Source organism: Canis aureus, chromosome 11, assembly GCF_053574225.1.
Source record: "Canis aureus isolate CA01 chromosome 11, VMU_Caureus_v.1.0, whole genome shotgun sequence".
NCBI lineage: Eukaryota > Metazoa > Chordata > Mammalia > Carnivora > Canidae > Canis > Canis aureus.
In genome coordinates this window covers 12,756,512-12,780,715 of record NC_135621.1, presented here as the reverse complement: position 1 = coordinate 12,780,715, position 24,204 = coordinate 12,756,512, and the positions used below count along the sequence as shown (strand labels likewise).

Sequence of the window (24,204 nt, the reverse complement as noted above, 5' to 3'; positions counted from 1 at the left end):
CCCCACAGAGTTGTGTGTATGTGTAGTGGGGGAGAGGACTTACAAAAATTTGACCACTTTGTGCCACTTTCTCATCTTTTGACCAGCTACTATTTGTGAGATAAATTTCGGTGAACCAGATGGACTTGCTGATAGATGTAACAGTCTCTTAGCTCAGCCCCTAGGGAAGAGGCAGGTGATAGAATGATTCCGGCAATAAAATGAACCTGAGCACAAAAGGTGGCGTTATTGCTTGGCGTTGCAATGCTGTTCAGGTCCCATCAGCTCAAATTTCCCAGACAGGTGATTGTGAGGACGATACCGCCTACGCCAGCTCCTTAAGAGGATTTGAACTCTGTAATAGGCTTTTTCCACATGTGGGTTGCTTCCTGAGATTAGTTAGGCCTTCCTGAGATATGTGTGGCCTTATAAAAGCTGCAAGTGAATACAACAGCTAGTACCTTATGTTAATTTAAGGAAATTATACTCTTCAGGAGACAAAATACTGTTCAGTTGCTATTTATCTGTGCCAGTTGGGTAAGAAAGGGAGATGATTCATAGCCCGGTCCGGTGGGACCAGTGAAAGGCTTGATTACACCTTGGTTCCAGGCTGTCTTGTGGAGCAAGTGCCTTGGCATTCGTGGGTTCCAGAAAGACTGTAATGATTACTTGTAGTTTGAGATTTAACTTGGGTTCTTATGAGCAAGAACACACAGGTGTTTGATCAGCTATGGACAGGATCTTTTCTGTTCATCACCCAGGGGGGAATAAAAGATATGGATTCCACTTTAATATGTGAATTATAGCTCCAAAGAAATCAGATAGAGATGGCTATCTTATGGCAGCTGGCTAAATGGCAACTATCTAAATACAAAGGAGACATTACAATTCCCAGTGCTAAGAGAAAGTTAACAAAGGGAAAGTTCTAGTGCGTTGAAAGAAGTCATCCTTGTATTCAATAGCTGCTCCACACATATATTATGGTACAAACCAATTGGTAATGAAATTTTGACAGGGTTCATTACACTAAGTTTATAAATCAAGCTTCTGGGCTTAAGCAACAGAGACACTCTTTGTTCTGGGAGGCTGCAAACTAGAAGGTACTTGATAAGAAAGTGCTAGAAAGAGTCCAGCTGTTAGCTATTATCATGTTTCTTTTGAACATACTATTCAAGGCATGTATAGTTACAAAGAGAGTATATGAGGAGATTAAAAACCATGGTTACATTAACCGTACACCTATCTCTGGGGAACTGCCCTCACTTTTCTTTCAATGTATGCTTCCTGCAGCTTCTCTGCTTCATCTGGCAGGCTGCCTTTGGAATCTGTACTGCCTCAAGTCACTTTCAGCAGTGTCGGAGGATAGAAGTCATTAAGACAGAATAGATGCTAGGGGCACGACAGCTAATGATCCACTTGAATGCCAGTCAAGAATATGTGTGGCAGGTGAAACATCTCCTGGGTTGTGAGAGGGAAAGCATAAATATTTTGCTGGAGGTAGAATGATATATAGATAGCTACTGTTTCAAAGTGATATTAATTATCTTTAGTAAAATTAAATCTGAAGTCTTCCACCCATATGGAAATCATCTGAGCTTAGAAAAACATATTTGAATACCAATGAGGTGGTATAGAGTATTATATTACAAGGTTTCTTAATTTTCATTTTATTTTTCTAAACACCACTGTAAACAAAGATAACTATTTCAAGAACTTTTAAGCCAGGTTTGCAAAATCCTGTGTGGCAACCAGGGCAGAGCCTCTAAAGGGCCAGCCTCTCATTGGGCAGCGTTTTCTGAGGTAACAAGCCACACTTCTCCCTCCTTTTCTAACAAAAAGACAAGAGGTATAAATTCTTACTTATGCAACAGGAAAATGACTGATTTGTTTAAGTCTTCAAATCACCACGTTAGTCTTCACTGTGGTCAAGCTACAGTCTTTCCTTCACCCATGGGAGATACTGAGTGTGGATGGGACAGCCCAGCTCTGGGGGATTTGCTTTCTGTGTTAGACTGCAGCCTCCTGGGCCAGCCATGGAGGGATGGCTCCAGGCTCTTCTAAAGAGTGAACAGCTGGAGTTCAGGTAGGTGATGACAAGCTGCTATTTGTGGGGGAATACTTGATCGATTTTCAGTCACAAGTTAATTCATACAGCACTTCTTTATTTGTGCATATCCAAAACTGTCCCATGTGCCAGGTATAGAAGAGAAGCACATGACTTTCAGAGAAGACCATGTAACATGTGTCTCCTCCTAGGACACAGCAGTTGCCAATTTACATGGATGCTTATTTAATGTTAGGGGCTGATGGTTGTAGTTGGGTGGCCTGATTTATAATGGGAATGGGGGAAATGAGGGTGGGACTGGATGTTTTTTCCAGCCTCTTCTGTGATTCATTGAGAATCAGAGAAATAAAGAGATGACAAATTGTATCTTAAAAAAAAATACTATATTTATTCTTTCCCTCTTACAATACAGTTACTTTGTGTCAGTGAAGTAAGGGTGAGTCTTAGGATTTCTTTTTTTGATTCTTCAATGGAGGTTCTACAATATTGTCTTCCTAGATTATATTTTGCATTCCTTCACTTATTTGCATGTGTGAAGATTACTCTGGGTCAGTAATCAATCATGGTCAAGGTACTTAACTTCTGTGCTTTAGTTTCCTTCAGCTGTAAAATAGACATAATCTTTCTACTTTATAGAATTATTGTGAAGATTAAATGATTAATATATGTAAAAAGCCATAGATGAGTACTTGGCATATAGCACAGTGTATATTATTATTATTACTTTTATTATCATCATCCTCATCATCATTATTTTTATATTCTCATCAAGGCTTCCGGGGTCTTTACCACTTACAGCTCTCCTAGGCTTGGGGTAGGGAAGGGATGAAGCAGGAACAATGAAGTTTAGGAAAGATTGTAACCTTTTAAAATATAATCTAATACATCCAAAAATGACATATATTTGGCACTTTATGGAAGAATATGCTACAATATGTAAATAGCATCAAATGTTGATTTCAGGCATGGGAGTAATCAAATGAATGAGATTTCATGCACCTCAGGGAGAAGGCTGAGATAGAGTTGGGCTAAAGAACAGGTAGGACTAGAAAGGTGAAGAAAAGTGAGGGGGGCATTCCAGATGAGAACAATGTGCATGAAAGGAGGGAGGCCAGAAAGCACATGAGATGGGCTTCAGGCAGTGGGGAGACAGAGCTGGTAAGCAGGTGAGTTTAAGGAAATAAGATTGCATAGAATGGAGCTGTATTATGGAAGTTCTAAAAAGTACTATGTACTTAGAGGATTCTTCATCTGTTAGAAAAGGAACAGCAACTCAAAGTTTCTGATTGAAGGAGAGAATAGATGGGGACTTAGAGAATATTTCCATGGTTTTGGGGTCAGAGGCTGAGTCCATGGAGACTAATGAGGAGGTTGCTGCTCTGCTTGTGTTAGTATGAGGAGATGGGAAATAGCTGGGGCATCGCAGAGAAAAAGATTGAAGTCGCATTTCAAGAAAAAAATTAGTAGGAAAGTTGGCAAGACCTATTTGTCAACTGACTGGATTAACAAAATTGAAGTAGTGGGTAAATCAAAGATTATTACAAATGTTAAATATGATAGAGATATCACAGAAAAACTTGAGAACCAATTAGAAATGGAGAGAGGCAAAGGAAGAATTGGGGTTCTATAAATTGAGTTTGCAGTGATCGTGTGATCTCCAATAATGATGGCTTTTATTATTTACATTTTATTATTACATTTATTATTTACAATGTGCCAGGGACTATATGTTTTATACATAAAGCTCACATAATCCTCATGGAAACTGAGTTAGGTACTATTATTATTGCCATTTTATAAAGGATGAGAGGCTAAATATAACTCCAAGTTTATATAGTTAAACTTAACCCCAAGCCATCGATTCCAGCACTTATGCTAGACCACTGCTTTGCTCTTAGGAAGTCAAACTCTGATACAAAGCAAAGACTGACATGAACAGCTGGGAGTCATCCACGTAGGGATGTTCATTGTAGTTATGGGAATGATGAGCTTTCTGAGGGAAAATCATGCAAATAGGAGAGCAGATGGCCAAAAATGAATTCTGGGGGAGGCCCCCATGAGACGTCAACCACAGGGAATGGTACAGAGCCCCAGCGCGGGTGCACAGATCAGAGAACAGGCTGTAGGCTTGGCCTCAAAAGGACTGGTTTAGGGTCAGGACTGGAGAGGGAAATCAGGGTTAAGAAGAGAAAGCTTCATCAGAGACCTGAGGGGGAAGTGACCAAGTTTAGTCAGGGAAATGAGGAAAATGAAAGAACAGGATGGTCAAATGGAGGGTTTGTATTTCTTTTCTTCTTTTTCCAAAATAAGAGGGACCTATGCCTCAGGAAGCTAAAGGAAAGAGGGAGAATGCAATGTGGAAAATGCAAGGAATGCATGTGCGGAAGGAAAGATCCTGTAGGAGTCATAAAAGAGGAGAACCAATAGCTTTTACTTCAGCTGTGAGGGGAGGACTATTGGATTGTCAGGTCTCAGGGTTGGAAATGGGCTTTAAAATCTGGTCACTTGTCTGGCCCTTGAGATAGATGCATTATATTGAGGAGGACAAACTTGAATACGCATTTTTCCCCTAAATTTATTTATTTAGGAAAGAATATGACATGTGACATCTCCACTTGTATGCCTTGTAGGCATCTCAAAATTATTAAATCCAGCACAACCCCTCATTTCACCCTTGCACTGGTACAACTTGCATTTAACAGTTTCCCCCTTCCATCCTTCTAATTGTTGAGGCTAAAAACTTGGGCTTCATCCTTAACTTTTCTGTTTCTCTCACATATGACATCCTATTAATTCATCAGCAAGTCTTGTGTAATCTGTCTTTGAGATTTATCAATAATCTGATAATTTCTCCCTGTCTCCACTCATACTACCCAACTCTAAGCCACTCCTAACGTTTGTCTGGACTAGTGTGTTGCCTCTGCTCCCAGCCTCACCTCCTTACGGTCTACCTTCCTCAAAGAAGCAAGGGTGGTTCTTTAACAATACAATTGTATCATGACACTCTGATGTCCAGAAACCTGCAATGGATTTTTGTCTATCTCAGAATAAAATCCAAAGTCCTTGCCATGGCCCACAAGGTCATCACCTACCATTCCTCTCTAAGCTTCCATTGCTCCAGCTATGCTGGCATTCTTGAAGGAACCACGGATGTTTTTGTGCCACAGCCTTTGCATATGCTTTTCCTTATGCTTTGATTTATTCATTCAACAAGTGTTTCTTGAGTGCCTACTGTCAGCCAGGCACTATTCTAGACAGTTGGGATACATTAGTGAACACGGCAGACAAAGAACCTTGCTTTTGCTGTGCTTCTATTTCCAGCAGGTCTATGTCTTTGCTCTCTCTGCTCAACTCTCATGTGATCAGAAAGGCCTTCCCTGACCATCTGGCCTAAAATAGCAATCCCTTCCCACCATCTAATTATCTCATATTCCTTTATTCTGGTTTATTTTTCTTAATGACATCTATCACTATATGACATAAGTAATTATTTCTTTGTCTACTACCTGTTTCTCTGAGTAGGATGCAAGCTACTTGGCAGGGGCTTACATCCTTGTTTTAGTCTTTGCTGTAGTTTTAGAATAGGGCCTAGCACATGAAAGGTGTTTTCAGATATTTGCTGAATGATTAATACATATGATTGGTAAGTACTTTTATTTTAGAAACTCATCTTTTCAATTCTGGGAAGATTTTTTGAAAAAAAAATTTAATTTCTTTCTCTACATTTTTTTTTCATGTTTTCCCTTTTACAAACTCCTATTACAATGTCAGATTTTGGACCTCCTCAGTGACTGTTGATTTTTATTGTATTTTATTTCTTTTTATGGATTTTTTCTCTTTTTGCTCTAACTTCCAGGAGGTGGCTTCAACTTTATTTTCTAACTCTTACACGGCATTCTAAGATGCTGCTATAACATTTTTAGTTGCTAAGAATTCTCTCACGTTATTTCATTGTTCCTATTATATTGGTATAATCATTTTACTTACAAGCTGGACTGAATAGGGTCATTAGACATCAACTTCATTCTTCCCTCTCTCCCTCTGTTAGATCCCATTCCTGGGTACAGTCTTGGTACCCAAACTTTTTCAGTTACTCATAGAGAGGGGGGAAAAATCCCATGGTTACTTTTAGTCATAAGAACAGCCTCCAGTTGGTAGTTTTAAAAGTCCTCATGTAGTATAAAACTCGATCTGGTTCCTTTTTCCTTTCCGCCTGTCCCCACTACTCCCCTCAAAAACAAAAACAAAAACAAAAACAAAAAACAAAAAACAAAACAAAAAAAACTGTGCCCAGTTGGAGAGAGACACATACTTGACTTCTCTACTTCTTCATTTTTACCTTGTCCATCTACCTTTCCCTGTTTTGTAGGTACTGCTTCTGACCTCTCCAGGGCCAGCCTCAGAAGGAGGAGGGATTAATGAAAAGGACTTTTTGTGGCTTGTGCAGCCTGTAATCTGATGATTTCCTCTGAGGTGGCAGGTGCACAATTGCTGGCTTTTCCCCTTGAGGGATGTTTACATGGAGGTGTGCCCACTGAGGACCTCTGACTGCAGCTTCCCTGGTATGGGTGGGGCTATATATCAATAGCCACCATGATCCCACCATTAGCACCTGGACTTGTGACAATCCACCTGTGGGTCACATTTCCCCTCCAGGCAATACTCTTGGGTAGGAGCGAACATGACCCCAGGTTGGCTCCCTCCCATCTGTTCAACTTGGCCCATAAGCAAATTCAGACATTTTTGTCCTACTGTGGGCAGAAGTGTAGTTTGTTTCTAATGTACTCACTTCTTGTTACTCTGCCATTAAACCAGCAATTCTAGTTGTCATCTTTCACCATTGTGAGTCCCCAGGCAGGAATTAGATAATAGCCTTTCTGTTTCGCAAAGTCCAAGGAACATTTGTCAAACTCTCCAAATATTCCCTGGAACTTCTTTCCACTCGGCTTGAGGTAATGGAAAGCATATTCTTTCCTTTCTCCCAGAAGGAGAGTTCAAGGTATCATTGTGTAGTCACAGCATGTAGAAAGGTTGGGAGAATTAAGGGGTATAGGCATTATTAATTTTTCTCCAGCCAGAGGATGAAATGAGACTTCCCGATGATGTAGCTCTGTAAGCTGCCAAACCCCTAATACCTCAGCAGAAATGTCCCAGCTCAGCCCCAATAAAGACTTGCATCCCTGACACATCACTTTAGTTCTGAAATCTGTATGTCTTAACCATAGTGTTCTAGAATAGTCGAAACATATGCCTCTGGTCTTCACAGAGACAGAAAATAGTATTAAATATTTTGACGGATAGTCAGTATTTATAGATTTTGAAGAGCCATTAAGTAAGAGTTGTTAAAAGTATGACCATGGGTATCAGACAGGCCTGGGTTTGAGCTTTAGCTCTGCCACCTATTAGCATGTGACCTCAGGCAAGTTGTTAAACATCTCAGAATTTTAACTGACAAAAAATGCTAACAGTAACACTTGTTTCCTAGATACTAGAGTTGTCTGTGTGCTGCATTGCCTGATGGTAACTTATATCACTCCTATCTAAGGCTGGGAACTACCAGGCATGGCTGGAACTTCCCAAAATCTCCTTTCCTTTGTGCTTCCAGGTTGGAGTTTGTGACCTGCACAAGACTTGGAAAGCAGAAGTGAAGGGAGACCATTGTTTCTGGGATAATAGTTACTTAGGCTCATCAGGGCTTCACCGGACATAGAGGCTCACAGCCCTCTCCATGAGCTCTCATGGAGCTCCACGCCCCATCAGCTGAGTCTCTCCATCCACACTCTGTGACTTCAGACTGAACACATCAGTGACTCTCCACTCCTCTGGCTGCCACCTTCTAGACCTTTCCTCCTCCAGCTCCTCTCATATCTATGTAAGCTGTCATTTCTATACGAAGCCCCTTATTTCTATACCATTTACAGTGGCTCTGTTTTCCTAATGAGCTCATTCTGATACAGCATATACAGTCCTAAGACATGTAATGAGCACTCAATAAATACTAGACATAACAAGAATAATAATTAGAAAAGGTATTATTCACAATAAATTGGAGACTAATTAGTTATGTAAAACTGTGTGAGTTCCACTGTTTAGGAAGAGCAAAGATGAGGAGTCATACAAAATGGTTCAAAAGGAGACCATTTTAAACACCTAATGCCAGGAACTGCTCCCATTTCTACAATGTTTTCAAATTCATGAAGTGTTTGCACACATTTTCCTGCATTTGGCTGAGATGAAGCATGTATTGCAAATGGACCGTTGCTTTCCTAACAATAAAAGCCCATGATCAAGAGAACGTCACAATTCAAATAAGAATGCAGCTTATATTGTAAACAGAACACTTATTTGAAACATGATTTGTTCCACAGAGCATTCTTTCATCAGAAGGGAATGGAGTTGCCCTCTGGCTCATGTGCCCTCCATTGTTATGGGGGGAGCCTTGGATCACAAGGCAGAAATAGCAAAGCCTAATGGCTGTCCATATATCGGAAAGTTTAGCTTTCCAATCAATCTACTGAACATACACTCTATGACATGTATACTTGTTATCTTGCTATATGACAATCAGGTATAACTGGCAGCAGCCAGTTTACAAATGACTGTAACTGGAATTAAATTTGGGGAGTCAATATTTTTTTCTTTTCCTGGTTCACTAGTATTGACAATTTTTTAAAATGTGAGCTTTATATACCTATAGGTAAAAAGGCAAGTCCTAGGCCACCTCCTCAGGTCCAGTTTATTTTTCTTTTGCTCCTTAGATAGGGGGTTTCTGTGTTCTCCAGCTCCAATTCCCACCCTTTGCCTGTGAAATTCATAAGCAGAATGTCCTGCTGGCTCCTGCACCTGGCTTTCCTAACCGTTTGCATGGCACCAGCACCACCAGAGTCTCTGGACGTACAAGGTTGTGGATGGGCTGACGTAGGAGCAAAGCCAACTGCAGCATGGTAGGGTGGAGGAGACAGCCCAGGGGAGGGAAAGGGCACTGCGGGAGTCAGGTCCAGCATCTTGCCTCTGGGAGTTCTGAACCAGAACTAAGGGTCCCAGTGCTGGCAGGTACCCTCCTTCACTCTTGAAGGTTTGGGGACTCACACTCTCATAGCTACGCTGAGACCAGCTCCTGATGGGAACAGAGATAATTCTGCCTTTGGCTTCAAATGCATGGGTTTTTGTTTACTTAGTAGGAACATACCTACGGTGACGCACTTGTCCCTGTCCCACTTGAGGGGAGGATAGTTGCTGCTGCTACTGCCTGTGACCTCTACTGTTACCTCCCCTGCAGGGAACCACCTTCCCCAAGGCCATGCTCTTCCTAAGGCCCAGCACAGGATAAGTCTGACAGGCCCTTGTAGTTCTGGACCCTCCGTGGGGTTAACTGAAGCTGTTGTCAGGCCTGCCTCAAAGTCTGACTTCTACCCAGTCCTGCTCCCTTCCCTCCCTTAGGGTGTTGATCCTAAGGACCCCTCACTAATAAACATTCAGCACACTCAACTTCATCTCGGGGTCTGCTTCCCACAGAGCCCGGCCTGCAACAAACTCTGTTTTCCACATCACCAATATTTGGCGACGTCTCCATTTTGCAGTTATCTCCTCTGCCATTCTCTCCGACCTCGTCAATTTATACCTGTTTCATTCGTTTATTGTCATTTTATGGCTTTTTAAGAGGCAATAGAGATAAATGCATATGTATAACTCACCACTGTATTGGTCAGAGTTAAACAGCAGAGAACATATTTTATTCAGTTATTTAAAGCAGAGAGGGTATTTTCAGGGTGTTCAGTGTTGAGATGGATGGGTTGTAATTAGCCCCACATTTTCCTTCCTCCTTTACAAAGACCAGGTCTTTGTAACTCCTCCCACCAACAGACTCAGTCTGTTTCCCTACCTCTTGAATCTGGGCTGGCCTTTTGGCCTGATTTGGCCAATGGAATGTGGTAGAAGTCATAGTGTGTAATTTCTAAACTTAATCCTCAAGAGACCTTGCACACTTTGCTCTCCTTCTTGGTACTTTCATCTCCCAAGAGAATAATCCAGGCTGGCCTATTGAAAGGTGAAGGAGCAGCGAGAGTTGTCCTAGCTGAGGTCATCTTGAGACCGGCCAGCTTCCAGCTTCCCCAACAGCTAAGCACAAATACCTGAACAAGCTCAGTGAGGTCAGCCAAGCTCAACCTAGACTAGTAACACTGGCCAGCTGACCCACAGATTCATGAGCAATAATGTGGTTATTATTTTAAGCCACTGCATTTGGAGGTGTTTGTTATACAGCATTATTGTGGTAATAGATGAGTGACACGAAGTGGCTTGGGAATCCTTGGGAAGGCAGAAGAAGTCAATTCTAGGACCACATCACAGAACAGACCCACTAACACCAGGAAGTTGTAGAACCAGGAGATTCCTTGCTAAGTTACTAAACCACTGCTGTAAGCTCTGGCTCCCAAACTCTGTTACTCCTGCAGTAATCAGGGAGCTGCTGATGGAGCTGCCCTCTCAGAACCATGCTACTGCTACTCCTGCCATGATTTACACCATCACAACAGGTGCCTGGGCTTTGCCTTTCTCCCATCTAACTCCGTTTATGCTAGTGCTTCTCATCAGCAAAAATGTAAGTTATGCCTGACTTTCAGCTGTGAAGGGTCTAGTGGCAAAGGGCCTTGCAGCTTTCTGATTTCTGCAGTACATGAGGAGGAGGTTGGAATGGATTCGCAGTGTCAGCCTCAGTATCTGCCACCGCTTTGATTAACTTAAACGAGCATGATTCCTAAAACTTATTCTGCAAGTTGTGCTCAGTGATATTGAAACCATTTCTTTAAACTCATATGTGTGATATTTTACAATTGGGTCTATCACTCTCTATAGGATCGAACAGTATTCAATCACCAGAAGTTGAGAAACTGAAGAATGAACAACATGGCACTGAAATTTGATGAACTCATTGTGCCAGCAAAACCCAAATGAATAAGTTTGTTTATTTATTTATAAAGATTCTATTTATTCATGAGAGACACAGAGAGAGGCAGAAACACAGACAGAGGGAGAAGCAGACCCCTTGCAGGGAGCTCGATATGGGACTCGATCCTGGGACCGGGATCACACCCTGAGCCAAAGGCAGACACTCAACTGCTGAGCCACCCGGGTGTCCCCAAATGAATAAGTTTTAAAGAGAACCAACAAGTATAAGTCGCTAAGGAGAGGATAACTGATTTATGTTTTGAAAAATTCTTAGTCCCCTATTGATATTTGATATAGCATTAGTAATAGAATAGCAATTTCAGAAGGAATAATAACAGACTTTGGTCTTTTTTTTTTTAATTTTTTTTTTTATTTATTTATGATAGTCACAGAGAGAGAGAGAGAGAGAGAGAGAGAGAGGCAGAGACACAGGCAGAGGGAGAAGCAGGCTCCATGCACCGGGAGCCTGATGTGGGATTCGATCCCGGGTCTCCAGGATCGTGCCCTGGGCCAAAGGCAGGCGCCAAACCGCTGCGCCACCCAGGGATCCCCCAGACTTTGGTCTTGACCTGAAGTTCTTAAGGTGCTTACACACTATGTGATAAAAGAATATTTCAAAATTTATTTTGGTGTAGTGTACAGATTTGGAAGGTTCTTAGGAAGACCGTGTCCTCTGATCTGACCTTAAGATACATCTGGTTTCAAGTGGCCAGAGAATTAATGCTTCCAAATCTACAGAGTTAGCAATTCTAGAAACACTGTGTTCCTGTGGATACTTTCACAAAGATGGTGATTTAAGACAATAATCACGGAAGAAAAGGGAAGGCAATTTTTTGATAACAGAATCATCAACAGTGAAGGTGTTAAAATGAAAAGAATTTTGTGCCTTCATATTTTGTTCCCTGTGTCTTGTTCAGCAGAGGCACAGCATGTTATTATGGTATGTGAGGCTTGCACTGGCTTATGCCTTACTAAGAATTACTTTATTCAGTTATGGCCTTGTATGGTCAGGAGTCCCTCAAGCTCACAAAAAAAAAAAAAAAAAAAAAAAAAAAAAAAAAGAAAGAAAGAAAGAAAAAAGTACATGTTGTCAAGAGAACCTGGAGTCCCTCCAAAAGGTGCCCCATTGATTCAAAAGCCAGACACTTCTTTGTCAACAAAGGCATCCCATGGTGAAAAGTCTGGGGGATAAATTGCACTTGGCTCATTGGTGAGTCTTAATCACACACCCTGTTTATTTGATTCTTACTGACACTAATGTGAAGTTTCAGCAATTTTGCTTTTGAGACAGAATCCATTGATTTAATTTTGTCATTTTTCTTTTCAGTTGTGCAATCAGAAATTCATTCATGTGAGGAAAAAGCAGTTAAAACCTATGGAAAAAGGCCAAAGAAAGCGGCTGTCAGACTGATCGCTTTTTGGCAGAGGCTGAGAACAAGATTTACCAAGGAAAGCCCACGTAAATATGACCCAAGAGGAGGCGACAGAGCTCAAGAGCACTGCTAAGCCTGGAAACTGGAATTTCAGTTACCTTGCAAGGTATTTGAGAAAAAATTACATGTATGCAAACACAAGGCGAATGTATCACTGTGTTGATGGAACAGTAGGTTCTAAAACAGCTTTACTCTGATTTCTGGAGCAACAAGAGGAAAAAAAAAAAGACAACAGAGAGCAAGTAACTTACCTTTTTGGGACCCAGTCTTGGGCAAATGTTAGTTCTGGCCTGGATTCAGCTACCTAGGGCCGAACAAAAGAGAAAGTGAAAGGTCCTGTAGATCAGGTGTTTCCCAGGATGGAACTTAAAAGCGGCTGTCTTATCCTGTCTGCTCTTTAGTCCCCAGTCTTGGATCAGACCTTCTGGCACTGGATTTAAAAGCATCTTCAGAATACCCAAGTGCTCACATTTAGCCCCTTCCTTGAATCCTTCTTTCCATCATTTCCTGAGCTCTTTGTATATGTGTCAGTTCCCTGATTCGATTATAATCAGATTGGAAGGCAGGGGCTAGGTCCTACCCTTCTTGGTATCTTCTTTCCACAACCCTTTTGTCTGCAGGTGTTCCGCTTATATGTAACACATTTTTGTTTGTAACATAAAGATATGGTTAGAAGCACATACAGATTCAACACACAAACACAAATTTGAATACAGATTCCCCAATGTTTCAATTGCTGCCGAGGAAATGATGGGAGATTGTTGAATTTGTGAAGCGGGTGATTTCCTGTTTTTAATAGAATGAGTAGTGTATTTATATTTTGAGTGCAAAGGTTGGTTTTTTTTTTTAAGATTTTATTTATTTATTCATGAGAGACACAGAGAGAGGCAGAGGGAGACGCAGTCTCCTGGTGGGGAACCTGATTCAGGACTTGATCTCAGGACCCTGGGATCATAACCTGAGCCAAAGGCAGACGCTAAACCACTGAGCCCCCCAGGCATCCCCAAAGGTTGTTTTTAAAGGATTTTGATATGTTTTTGTCTCTAAAAGAAGCAATAGTCTTATTGCAATATATGCAAATCAAAATGAATCTAGAAAGTGCCAGTGCAGTTATTTCATGAAGAGAAGAGCCATAACTACCAATTCCTTAAAGTTTTCACGTATTTCTAAGTTGAATGAAATGGTACCTTCATAGCTGCTGCTAATGGAGTTAGACTTGTGAGTGACGAAACAAATACCTGTGAATGATGCTATTACATACATCATTCTTTGTCTTTTATCCCGATGGTATACCATACACACTCGTCTATAACTTTTTTTTTTTCTAACTCTGTTAGCTCATAAAAACATGCTTCTTCCTTTTTAAGAGTGGGATGAGTGGAGGTTAATATGTTATAGTCTCTTACTTCCAATCTTACCTTCTAGGCTCTGCAGATCCTTTGGATCCTGCTAACTCCATTAGGTCTGCTAAGAGAGGACACTAGAGACCAGAATACTTGCTTTTGCTTGCTGTTTGCTCTCAGCAGCATCTTAATGACCTTTTGCTCCATGGTAGTAGTTGGTCTCCAACTTTTCCTTCTCTCTCTCTCTTTCTTTTTTCTTTCTTCTTTCTTTCTTTCTTTCTTTCTTTCTTTCTTTCTTTCTTTCTTTCTTTCTTTCTTTCTTTCTTTCTTTCTTTCTCCCTCTCTTTTTCTTTTTCTCTCTCTCTCCCTCCCTTCCTTTTTTTTCTGTCATTCCCAGAGGCAGCCTCACTTTGTTCCCTAAGAAGCCCCAATACCAGCTAGGCTGTGACCCTTCTCAGAGGTCTCGCCAATTCCCTGAGGCTTCTAGGGAAAACCTCTGTGTTCCAGTAACATCAACATTTTGCTCTGCTCTTCTAACCTCAGAGGTATGAGCTGCTTTCTGGAATTACTATCTTGTTTTCTCCTTTTAGCTTGTTGAAGTTCTCCAATAACTCATTAACCAACAGTTTATATTAAGCTATCTTTTTTGAAATGCCTCTGGTAGTTTGTTTTCCCAGCCAGACCCTGATGGATATAATATTTGACACCTGAAGTGGGTCTGACCCAGCTGGATCTGCTGGGCTGGAAGTCCCAAGAAGCAGAGCAGCCTGCACTGTCAATTGGACCTGCTGCATAGCCTGTCCTTGTTCTGGGCGCTGGAGGAACCATAATATCTTTAATTAGGATGTACATTTAAATTATTTCCAAGTTTTGTTGCTTTAAACAATACAGTAAACAATCTTAAATGTTTTTCACAAGTGGGCAAGTATATTTATAAGATAAAGTTGTAAACGAATTATAAAAATAATTGCTGGGTCAAAAGGATTACCAAATTGTCTTTCATAGAGATGGTACCAATTTAATCTCATGCATATTAAAGAGAAATCTATTTGCATGAGAAATAGAGAAATCAACAAAAGGAAGAGGGAGCCAGGTATGACACCCCTGTCCTAGTAAGAGGGCCTTGGCTAGTGGAAGAGAGAAGCATATCTAGAATAGAATGTCATAGAATAACACAGAATGAAACCTATCATTTGAGGGTGACTTTCTGGCCCAGGCTCCGTGGAATTCCGTTTGGAGAGAAGAAAGGCTAAAAAACAAATGGAAAAGCCCTCTAAGACACTGTGATACTCAATACAGGGTAACACAAAAATGCGAGAGGTGCCTTGTCACAGATCATAAGCAGGGTTGGGCAGTCCAAGGAGGCTTCATGCTATGCCCAGTGGAGACTTCAGGACTCGGCAAATGCGGCTGTGGTGACCAGCAGCAAGAGTGACACACACAGACAGATGTGTGGCTATTGGAATGAGATGCAGTGTTGCCCAGCATACCATACGTGGTGGCTGTAGGCACATGTGAGACACCTCCTAGGGATGCCCCAAAACACCCGGGTGGAACGCTGTAGGTTCTGGGGCTGTTCCTGCAGTAGCGGAGAGTGTAAAAGCTGATAAAACACAGGCTATAGACTCTCGTTTACTAAGGTTGTCCCTTTTTTTCATTTTTATGTCTTTCCCCCATTAATTTGAGTGGGCTTTCATTTAAAAATAGCAAAGTAGGGACGCCTGGGTGGCTGAGCGGTTGAGTATGTGCCTTGGGCTCAGGTGGTGATCCTGGAGTCCCAGGATCGAGTCCCACATTGGGTTCCTTGCAGGGAGCCTGCTTCTGCCTCTGCCTGTGTCTCTGCCTCTCTCTCTCTGTGTCTCATGAATAAATAAATAAAATCTTAAAAAAAAAAAGTAAAGTACTCCTCTTCCTTGAGTCCTTATAACACATCTCAGCAAACCCAGGTTATGACTCAGATATTTTTACCATCTGCTGTTCTTGTCATTCATTCCGTGCTCAGCAGAGCTCCACTGCAGTCATCATGGCCCTTGTTTATTTTTTTTTTTATTTTTTTTTTTTATGGCCCTTGTTTAGCAGACAGGCTACATTCTGCATGCTTGCTTTTACTGATTTCACCTCAGTATTGTGTCATAACAAAGTTGTGCATACAACCAGGGCTGTGTTTTTCCTACTCTGTGAGATCCGGGCTGTTTCCCTGCAGAGGACCTTCGTTTTATGTTCCACGGTGTCCTGTTTGTGCCATTCTTAATTTACACGACAGAGATGCTGTCATCACCAATTAACATTTATCAAGGGCCCCCTGGATGCATGGCCACATAGGGGCTAATTTAATATTCTCTTTGTTTTCGGATATCAGGTGCCTTCTTCAAATGAATTTTTAAATATCTCCATGATGGTGAAGAAGAACAGAGACATCAATTAGGATCCAGGGAGACGAGTCTTTGCAGAAAAGGCTTAGAGCATTCCTGGATAGCTATGACTATTTGGAAGTTTAAAAGATGGTATACTTTTCTTCGGTCAACAAATGACAAAAGTAAAGGCACTTGTCCTCGCGGTTTTTGGAAGAAGCCTGGCAGCGTTCCATTCAGGCATCTGCCCTTTGATCATCCCATTTTCCTCTATGTCAGTCCTTCTCATCATCAAGGCGGTGTCTCAGTATTTCTTCTGGAGGCTTCTTCTGATCATCTCTGCCCTCAAGGACAACTCCGTCCTCCAACTCCTGATGATCCTAACCTATTTTTTTTTTAAAGATTCTATTTATTTATTCATGAGACACACACACACACACACACACACAGAGAGAGAGAGAGAGAGAGAGAGAGAGAGAGAGAGAGGCAGGCGGAGACACAAGCAGAAGGAGAAGCAGGCTCCGAGCAGATCCCGTGACCCCAGGGTCACGACCTGGGCCGCAGGCGGTGCTAACCGGCTGAGCCACCCGGGGTGCCCGGTGGTACTTTACAACTAAAACTTTAGTAGAATGACACGTTATACTATCATTGAATACAGAGGATGCTTCTCTGCAAGTGTCTTGGGCACCTGCCTGGACAATTCTGTCCTTCCCATCCTCAGCGTCCAGGCAAGTGCTCTGTCGATGGTAGAGAAGTACCTGCTGGCGACGGCAACAGTCCGTTCAAATCAGATGCATATTATTTTTTAAGATGAGTGAGAGGAGCGACAACGCGGACTCTTCGGGAACCGGGACCCGGGAGCCTCATTCATGGTCCCTGACGTGCAAGCTCGGCGCGCGGGTGGCGGGCGGCAGGCGGCGGGTGCGGGGCCGGGGGAGGCAAGAACGTCACCGGAAGTGAGCATTTTCTCTTGCAAGAGTCACAATAAATAAATAAATAAATAAATAAATAAATAAATAAATAAATAAATTTTTGGGGGGGGGGCCTGCCTAAGCAATATTTCTTTGTTTGCCCGACCCTTTTGATGTGACAATACGTGGTGTAACATGCCTGTCAGCTGTAGGAACGGGTTCTCAGGAGAAGAGACCTGAACATTCTTTCATATCAGAAAAACAAACAAAAAAAACCCATCAAAACCTACATTCCGATTTCGTCACAGATGCGGAATTAAGAACACACCTTCACGTTTTACGACGTCACGAAGCCGGCCCAGCGAGGCGTGCGACACACGCAGCCTACCTGCAGGGGTGACCCTTAGTCACACAGGACGCGCCCAGCGCTCTCCTCAGGACGAAGCTCCCGCGGGGCCCCGCCCACCGCCCTTCCGGGAGCCTCATTGGCCAGCCTTCCGCCCGCCATTTCTGTTAGTCCCCCAATTTGCGGCGGGAGGCGGGCGTCTCCGTTCCGGGCATTGATTGGTCGGATCTTAATGACGTCAGGAAGGCCTCCGAGTCCCGATTGGCTCTTAGCTCTAGGGGTGGGCGGGGAAAGGCGGAGCGACGGGGCTCAAGGCGGCAGGAGCGAAGTGCGCCGGCGCGTAGTCGGGGACGCCGGGCCGAGGCTTTTGCTAGGGAACCCACTGTTGTCGCCCCGCCCCCTCGGGGCTTTCTGTCCCGTTAACTGTCGGAGTGGCGGGGGCTCCAGCACCGGGCGACATGCCGGTGCGCTTCAAGGTGAGGCCGTGGTCCCCGGGCCCGAAGGCTGCTGGGGGCGGGGGAGGGGAAGGGGGGGCTCCCGGGCCCCGCGGAGCCCGCCGGCCGCGGTCCTGCACGACGCCTGGCTCCCGGTCCGCGCACACACACCCCCGAGTTGCAGCGCGGAAGCGTTAGGCCGTGTTGAGAGAGACCGATTTTGCAGGGGTTTTGCAGGACGCGAGGCGGTGCAGGTGCAAGGCGAGCACTTTGCAATGAGATCGAAGGTGGCTTCACCTGGGGACACCTGTGGCCCGTCTCAGGGCTTACGCTTGTCCCCCCCCCCCCCCGCCCCGTCCCTACCCTTTAAGACCTCAAACTGCCTGCGTCTTTAAAAGGGATAGAGACGTGGGACCTTGACAATGCGAAGATAGGGTGTAGGAAACTCACACTGTTCACCGTCGCGCCAGAGTTCCAGGTAGGTGGTCGCCGTCGGGGGGTCAGGCACCCGTCGCCCCAACAGCTGGCCACAGCTCTCCCGCAGATCCCCGTCCTATTCTATCTTAGGGGCCTCTATCCAGAATGATGGGAGGGGACTCTTGTCTGTCTTTGGTTGACTTTTACGGAATTTCAAAAGGCACGAGGCCCTTGTTGGTGATGGTGTGTCCTCACTGAGAACTTAATCAGCTAGGACAATTATTGTGATGAGGATTTGGATGGTCACCTGTTATCAGACAAGAGCTCAGGCTTTGGAATCAGCCATCCAGCAAAGAAAAAAAAAAAAAAAAGAAAGAAAGGTGGCCACTCAGAGCCTCAGGTGGTTGTGAGGATTAAAGGATCAGAATAGGTGCAACCTGCTTAGCATGGGGCTGGATAAACAGCAGCTGGTGACGGGGAGCTCGAGACTGAACTCCTTGTCGTGGTTCCGAGGTCCTTTTTACCGATGCCTTCTTTAAAACAACAGCCATGAATTGCATCATGCTCAAAGTGTCTTTTGTATTACAGGGGCTGAGTGAATACCAGAGAAACTTTCTGTGGAAGAAGTCCTATTTGTCAGAGTCGTATAATCCCTCAGTGGGGAGGAGGTACCCATGGGCTGGACTTAGATCCGATCAATTAGGTAAGTCGAACACACTTAGCAGTCATCATGGCTTAAGTAACCTTGGGGTTACATTTGCAGAATGATTAAAACTTGTGAAGCAAGGGGCGCCTGGGTGGCTCAGTGGTTGAGCGTTTGCCTTTGGCCCAGGGCGTGATCCCGGAGTTCTGAGATCGAGTCTGCATGGGGCTCCCTGCATGGAGCCTGCTTCTCCCTCTGCCTGTGTCTCTGCCTCTCTCTGTGTGTCTCATGAATAAATAAATAAAATATATATATTTAAAAAAAAAACTTGTGAAGCATTAGTTGGCCTGGTTGGCTTACTTCTTTAACAAATATTCATTGAGGGCTTACTATGGGCCAGGACTATTCCCAGCTTCTAGGGAGAGAGCCTAGAACCAGACAAAGACCCAAACTATAGGGAAAAAACAGTAACCAGGTAACAATAAATAAAGCGGGGGATTTCAGGTTGCTACAGGCTAGCCTAGAGATAACTTGGGGGAGGGCAGGATTGGAGGGAATACACTTTAGCTCTAATGGTCCAGAAGGGCCTTTCTGAGAAGGTGATATTTGAGCCGACAGGTGAAGGCTGAGAGCAGACAAAGCTGGGGACGTGTCTTGAGGAAGGGAGACTTAGATTAAGTAACTTGCCCAGAGTTCAGAGCTAGTAAGTGGCAAAACCGTAATTTGAAATCAAGTCTGTCTTGTGGAAAGCCCCTGAATTCAAAAGCTGTACTTTTGTCATCCCATATATTTCCTTCTGGTATCCCAGGGAAGTCAGAGCCCTGGGCCAACCAAGGTTTCCCAGAGGATGGTAAAGGAGAAAGACTGGTTTTATTCTCCCTCACTAGACTTCAAGATTTCTCAGAGCAAGGGCTCAATCTTCCTGCCTAGTAGATGACACAGGGCCTTGACACACTCTAGTGCTTGTTGAGGCTACTGTTTGAATGAATGAGTAAGCGTTTGACTCCACATTAGCTATGTGACGTTGGCAAACAGGGACTGTTTTACCGAGTGGGGTTTAGGAAGCCCATTGCACAGGATTGCTGGGAGAGATTAAATGAGATATTGCCTGTTAAGGGGCGGTGCGTATATGCAGATGAGTGCTTGGGGCCCCACATATGAGAGTGCGTGAAGTATGACATATATGTCCCCCAAATGTTAGGTATTTGAAGCCAAGAAAAAGACTTAATGGGAAATAAGCATGATTTTCCCAAGCTTGGGAAATTAGTAAAATGAGGAGAGTGTTTCCAGGATTAGGTTGGAGAACAAAGGGAAGAGTGGGCTAAGTGGGTGGCTCTGGGTTCCTCTGAAGCATCAGGATCCTTTGTCCAGAGCCCGACTTCAGACACGGGATGTCCCTGCTTTTTGGGCAAGGTGGTACTCAGAATCCACCAAATGACCCAAAAGTCTACAAATTTGAGGCTCTATTAGATTAATCCAAAGTAAATCCTAAAGTATAGATATTCCACTGATGGCCCGTTAGAACACTGGGGAATTGGTTAACCAGATCATTGTCCCCGTAACATTTTAACTTAGATAAGCTACATTTGAGGGTGTGTTGAAACAAGAGTGGGAGCAAAGCCACTTTGGAGTATGGTATATTATGAAGGCAGGAACAGTCCAGGGGAGGTGTATTAATGGAGAATGTGAGGTTAAGGGGAAGGGCAGAGTGAGAACTCCAGGGTGTTCAGAAAGGGAGGTGGGAGGCTAGTGAGGAATAACGCTGGTTTTACCAAGGACGAGCTGGACGTTCTGTTAACATAGTGTATTTTTCCCCCTTAGTGTATTTTTGCTGGTGCTGGGAGAAAAGGCCGGAGCGCTTGAGAATCTTCCCCTTTCATTGTGCTCTTCCACCAGAAGCCTCTCTGTGTGTTAAAGTCTAGGGCAATGGCCCTCAAACTTTTTTGCTTTCATATCCCTTAAAAGGGTTTGGAAAGTCTTTGCATCTTTTCACATTTTCAAGTTAATATTTAAGTTTTTTAATCATAAGTGTAACAAATAGTTTCAAAGGATATGCTTTCTGGCATATTGAATATTGTGCATCTGTTTCACATATGCTTTGTTAAAACTTTGGAGCTGCCAGTGTAGCTCATTGAATTTATGGTAAATGTTCATCATATAATTGGGAAAGTCAGTCCTCCTTGGCAAACTAATCAGGCAAATTAGAATTCCTTTCTGTGAGAAAAAAGTCTGTGTTTTTCAATTGCTGTAAACGTGTTAACATGTGTTAACATCTAGTTGTTTCATGTGACAACCCTCTGACTCCCGAATTTTAATTCTAAGATAGATAGGAAGGTGTGGAGCTGGATAAAATAAAGCACTGTTCCTTTGTTATTTGTAATCTCAGCCTTCTTTGCTTGGCTGTCAGATATTCTCTCTCAGTAGTTACACATGAATTGTCCCTTTGTTTGTCCTTCCCACTTCGGATAATTTTTTTTTATCCCATGGGGCTGGCTGAGAGGTATGTCTTCCTTTTGCAAAGTGGGAAAGGGAACAAAGACTACAGAAGGCAGGTGCAGCTCTCAGGCAGACCAGTGTTGGGAAATCATATAGAGTTAGGATCTGCAAAATGATTCCCTTAAGCGGCCCATTTCTGCTTATCCCCCAGAATGTCTCCATATGCCTCCAGACACATATGCACCCAGTATGAAGACCACTAGTCTAGGGAAGCGTTGTAAGGGTGGGGACCCTGGTTCAATGGCCAAAACTCAGTGACAGGCTAGAGAACTGGGGGTTCTATGTCATTGCCAGATTTTCAGTTCACCTTCCTTCTCCTCCTTTCTAGTCTTACTCCTTCTTCCCCATCCTACACAGGCTTCTATTTAAAGAATGGCCCCAAACTAGGACAGTATCTCAGTGGCTGTCATTCCACAGAGCTCCTCTTACTTGGGTAGAAGGTTCAGTTTTTTAGACATTTGCTTGCCAGACAGAAATATAGAGAAATAGTATCTTAGCTCCTGTTAAAAGGGTTCATTCTCTTTAATTCCCAGGAAATCAATGCAAACGTAGAACCAAGATCCAGCATAATGACATCTCATCCCTTCTCTTCTTGGTCTACTGTGCATAAGAGAAGCTTTGTGAAAAGTTCCAAATTTTGACAGTACCAATGCCCATTGTTCTGTTAAGTAGCACAGGAAAGTAATTAGAAACGGAGGCAACATGTCCTGCTTGGCTTGCCAGGCCCGTCACGTTGTGATTCTAGTGACTTGTGTCAGGATAACTTGAACATTGTGACCCCGATTAAAAAAAAAAAATTATGTCAAACTTTTAGTATTTTTAAAAAGCAAAATTAAAGATTTTTATGTTGATAAACTTTTTTTTATCCTGCCACTCAAAGGACCTTGTACCTCAACTGAATTTTCAATTCCATTTCTTCTCTCATAAGTATTATTATTATTATTTTTAAATGTTTTATTTATTTATTCATGAGAGATACAGAGAGGCAGAGGCACAGGGAGGAGAAGCAAGCTCCATGCAAGGAGCCCGACGTGGTACTCGATTCTGGCACTCCAGGATCACGCCCTGAGCCGAAGGCAGCCGCTCAACCAACTGAGCCCCCAGGCGTCCCTTACAAGTGTTATTAAAAGTTGTCTTTGTAACTTTATACTTTGGTAGCTGTAATTTTTATATGCTGTATTTTGTAGGAATCACAAGAGAGCCAAGTTTTATTTCAAAAAGAAGAGTCCCTTATCATGACCCACAGATTTCAAAATCTCTTGAGTGGAATGGAGCGATCCCAGAGAATGATATAGTTATATCCCCAAAACCTGAAGCCCCAGAAACAGAATTGCAAGAGGCAGAACAAAAAGAAGATGTTACCCAAGAAAGGGTTCCCAAAAGAACCAGATCTCAGTCTACAGACTCTAGAGCTGAAGGGGCTTCAGATACTGTGGAAAATAATGCGGATATAATAGCAAACCATATACCAGTTAAAGAAAATGAGGACCCGGAACCTTCCACTAAGCTTCATTCAGAAAATGTAGATAACGGGGTAGGTATACTCACGGTATTTCTTTTCAAAACCATAGAATCCTTTGTAAATTTCATCATTTCAGTAATACTATATTTTGTGCTTAAAAATTTTCCATTGTTGTTTTCTTATCTAATGTCTTAGAGAATATATATAGGTAAGAGGCTGTTGATTTTAGTTATTGGGAGTTCTGTTTTTAGTAGTTGCCATTTTGTACTGGTTATACTAAGATATCTCTTCATTGGATGGACAGCTTGCCTCTGGATTTTATTCATCATATATCAGCACCACAGTCCTAAGGGAGAGATCAAATTGAGACAGGAGAAGGAGAGTAGCAGGCCATTACCTCTGGCGGGGGTGGTGAGCTGACTTCTACGTGGGCCCTTTTCAATTTCTTATTGTGTAAACAAACAGAATCGCAATTGATTAAACGCAAAAGGAAGGGCAGTTCTGGCTGAATCTCAAAGATCTTGGAGTTCTGCTCTCTTATGTCACACCTGGCCCGCGGAACGTCCCTGCGAGCACATAAGCATAGGCTGCAGGGACCTGTGCAGGCGGCTCACTGCCTCCCGCATCTTTCTCCAGTGCATTGCTTCTTCCCCATTTCTTGTCCGCCAGAACCGCGGAGAGGCATTCAGAAGTGTTGGTGAAGAATTTGTGGCTTGTTGCAAAAACCGGGGGGCACAGTAGAATCAAGGAAGGTGACGTGTAAGTGGTGGGCAGGGGAAGGGGTGTCTCAGAAGCAAGGTGTGGATAAGGCAAGGTGCTGCCGTTTCTTCGTAACAGATTTAGTTATGAATAACTGGTAGGAAGAGATTGAATGAAAGGTGCTATCTTTTCGTGGAACGCACAGAAATTAAGAAATAAAATTCCTTGTAAGGAATTTAATTTTTAATTTAATTTTTTAAATTCCTTGTAAGGAATTAAAGGAATTTTCAATAGTTTGACAATTTAAAAGGGAGATTACTTCTCAATTGAAAAAAGTTTGTGGTTACAACGATGTGCACGTAGTTAACAATACTGTATACTTAAAAATTTGTTAAGAGGGTGGATTTCATGTTACACGTTTTGTTTTTTTTACTATAGTGAAAGAAAAAGTTTGAATAGAAACTTCTAATGACTCTGGGTGGGATTTTTCTTCCCTAACAGTTGGATAGAGTTCTTCGGAAGAAAGCAGGATTGACTGTTGTTCCTTCACGTAATATCTTGAGGAATTCTGAGTATCAAAGGCAGTTTGTTTGGAAGACCCCTAAAGAAACTGCTCCAGTTTTTGCCGCCAATCAGGTAGGTTAATGGATGTAATACATTTTTAAGTATCCTCTTCTGA

General features: G+C 42.9%; 1 protein-coding gene and 2 long non-coding RNA genes across 10 annotated transcripts in view; 2 read left to right on the top strand and 1 right to left on the bottom strand.

Annotated features, from left to right (window-relative positions):
- Positions 1-17,094, top strand: part of LOC144323375 (uncharacterized) — a 142,619-nt gene extending 125,525 nt beyond the window's left edge. For all 3 annotated transcript variants that reach the window (XR_013388805.1, XR_013388806.1, XR_013388804.1), the window contains exons 2-3: positions 12,318-12,529; positions 16,126-17,094. This is a non-coding gene — a long non-coding RNA (uncharacterized LOC144323375). The remainder of the gene's footprint in view (positions 1-12,317; positions 12,530-16,125) is intronic.
- The window catches only part of LOC144323373 (uncharacterized), a 100,882-nt gene extending 83,406 nt beyond the window's left edge, over positions 1-17,476 (bottom strand). For 2 of the 4 annotated variants that reach the window (XR_013388798.1, XR_013388799.1), the window contains exons 1-3: positions 17,357-17,474; positions 16,876-17,086; positions 12,675-12,727 (exon numbers count right to left, since the gene is read on the bottom strand). This is a non-coding gene — a long non-coding RNA (uncharacterized LOC144323373). Of the gene's footprint in view, positions 1-12,674; positions 12,728-16,875; positions 17,087-17,356 lie in introns of all 4 variants that reach the window. The other 2 variants (XR_013388801.1, XR_013388800.1) reach the window with 2 other exon arrangements.
- Positions 17,477-17,682: 206 nt separating this feature from the next.
- Positions 17,683-24,204, top strand: part of SAXO6 (stabilizer of axonemal microtubules 6) — a 29,208-nt gene continuing 22,686 nt past the window's right edge. For 2 of the 3 annotated variants that reach the window (XM_077913762.1, XM_077913761.1), the window contains exons 1-4: positions 17,684-17,850; positions 18,814-18,928; positions 22,552-22,898; positions 24,027-24,161. In XM_077913762.1, coding sequence (XP_077769888.1) covers positions 17,833-17,850; positions 18,814-18,928; positions 22,552-22,898; positions 24,027-24,161 — 615 coding nt within the window. In that variant the 5' untranslated portion in view covers positions 17,684-17,832. Of the gene's footprint in view, positions 17,851-18,813; positions 18,929-22,551; positions 22,899-24,026; positions 24,162-24,204 lie in introns of all 3 variants that reach the window. The other variant, XM_077913763.1, reaches the window with a different exon arrangement.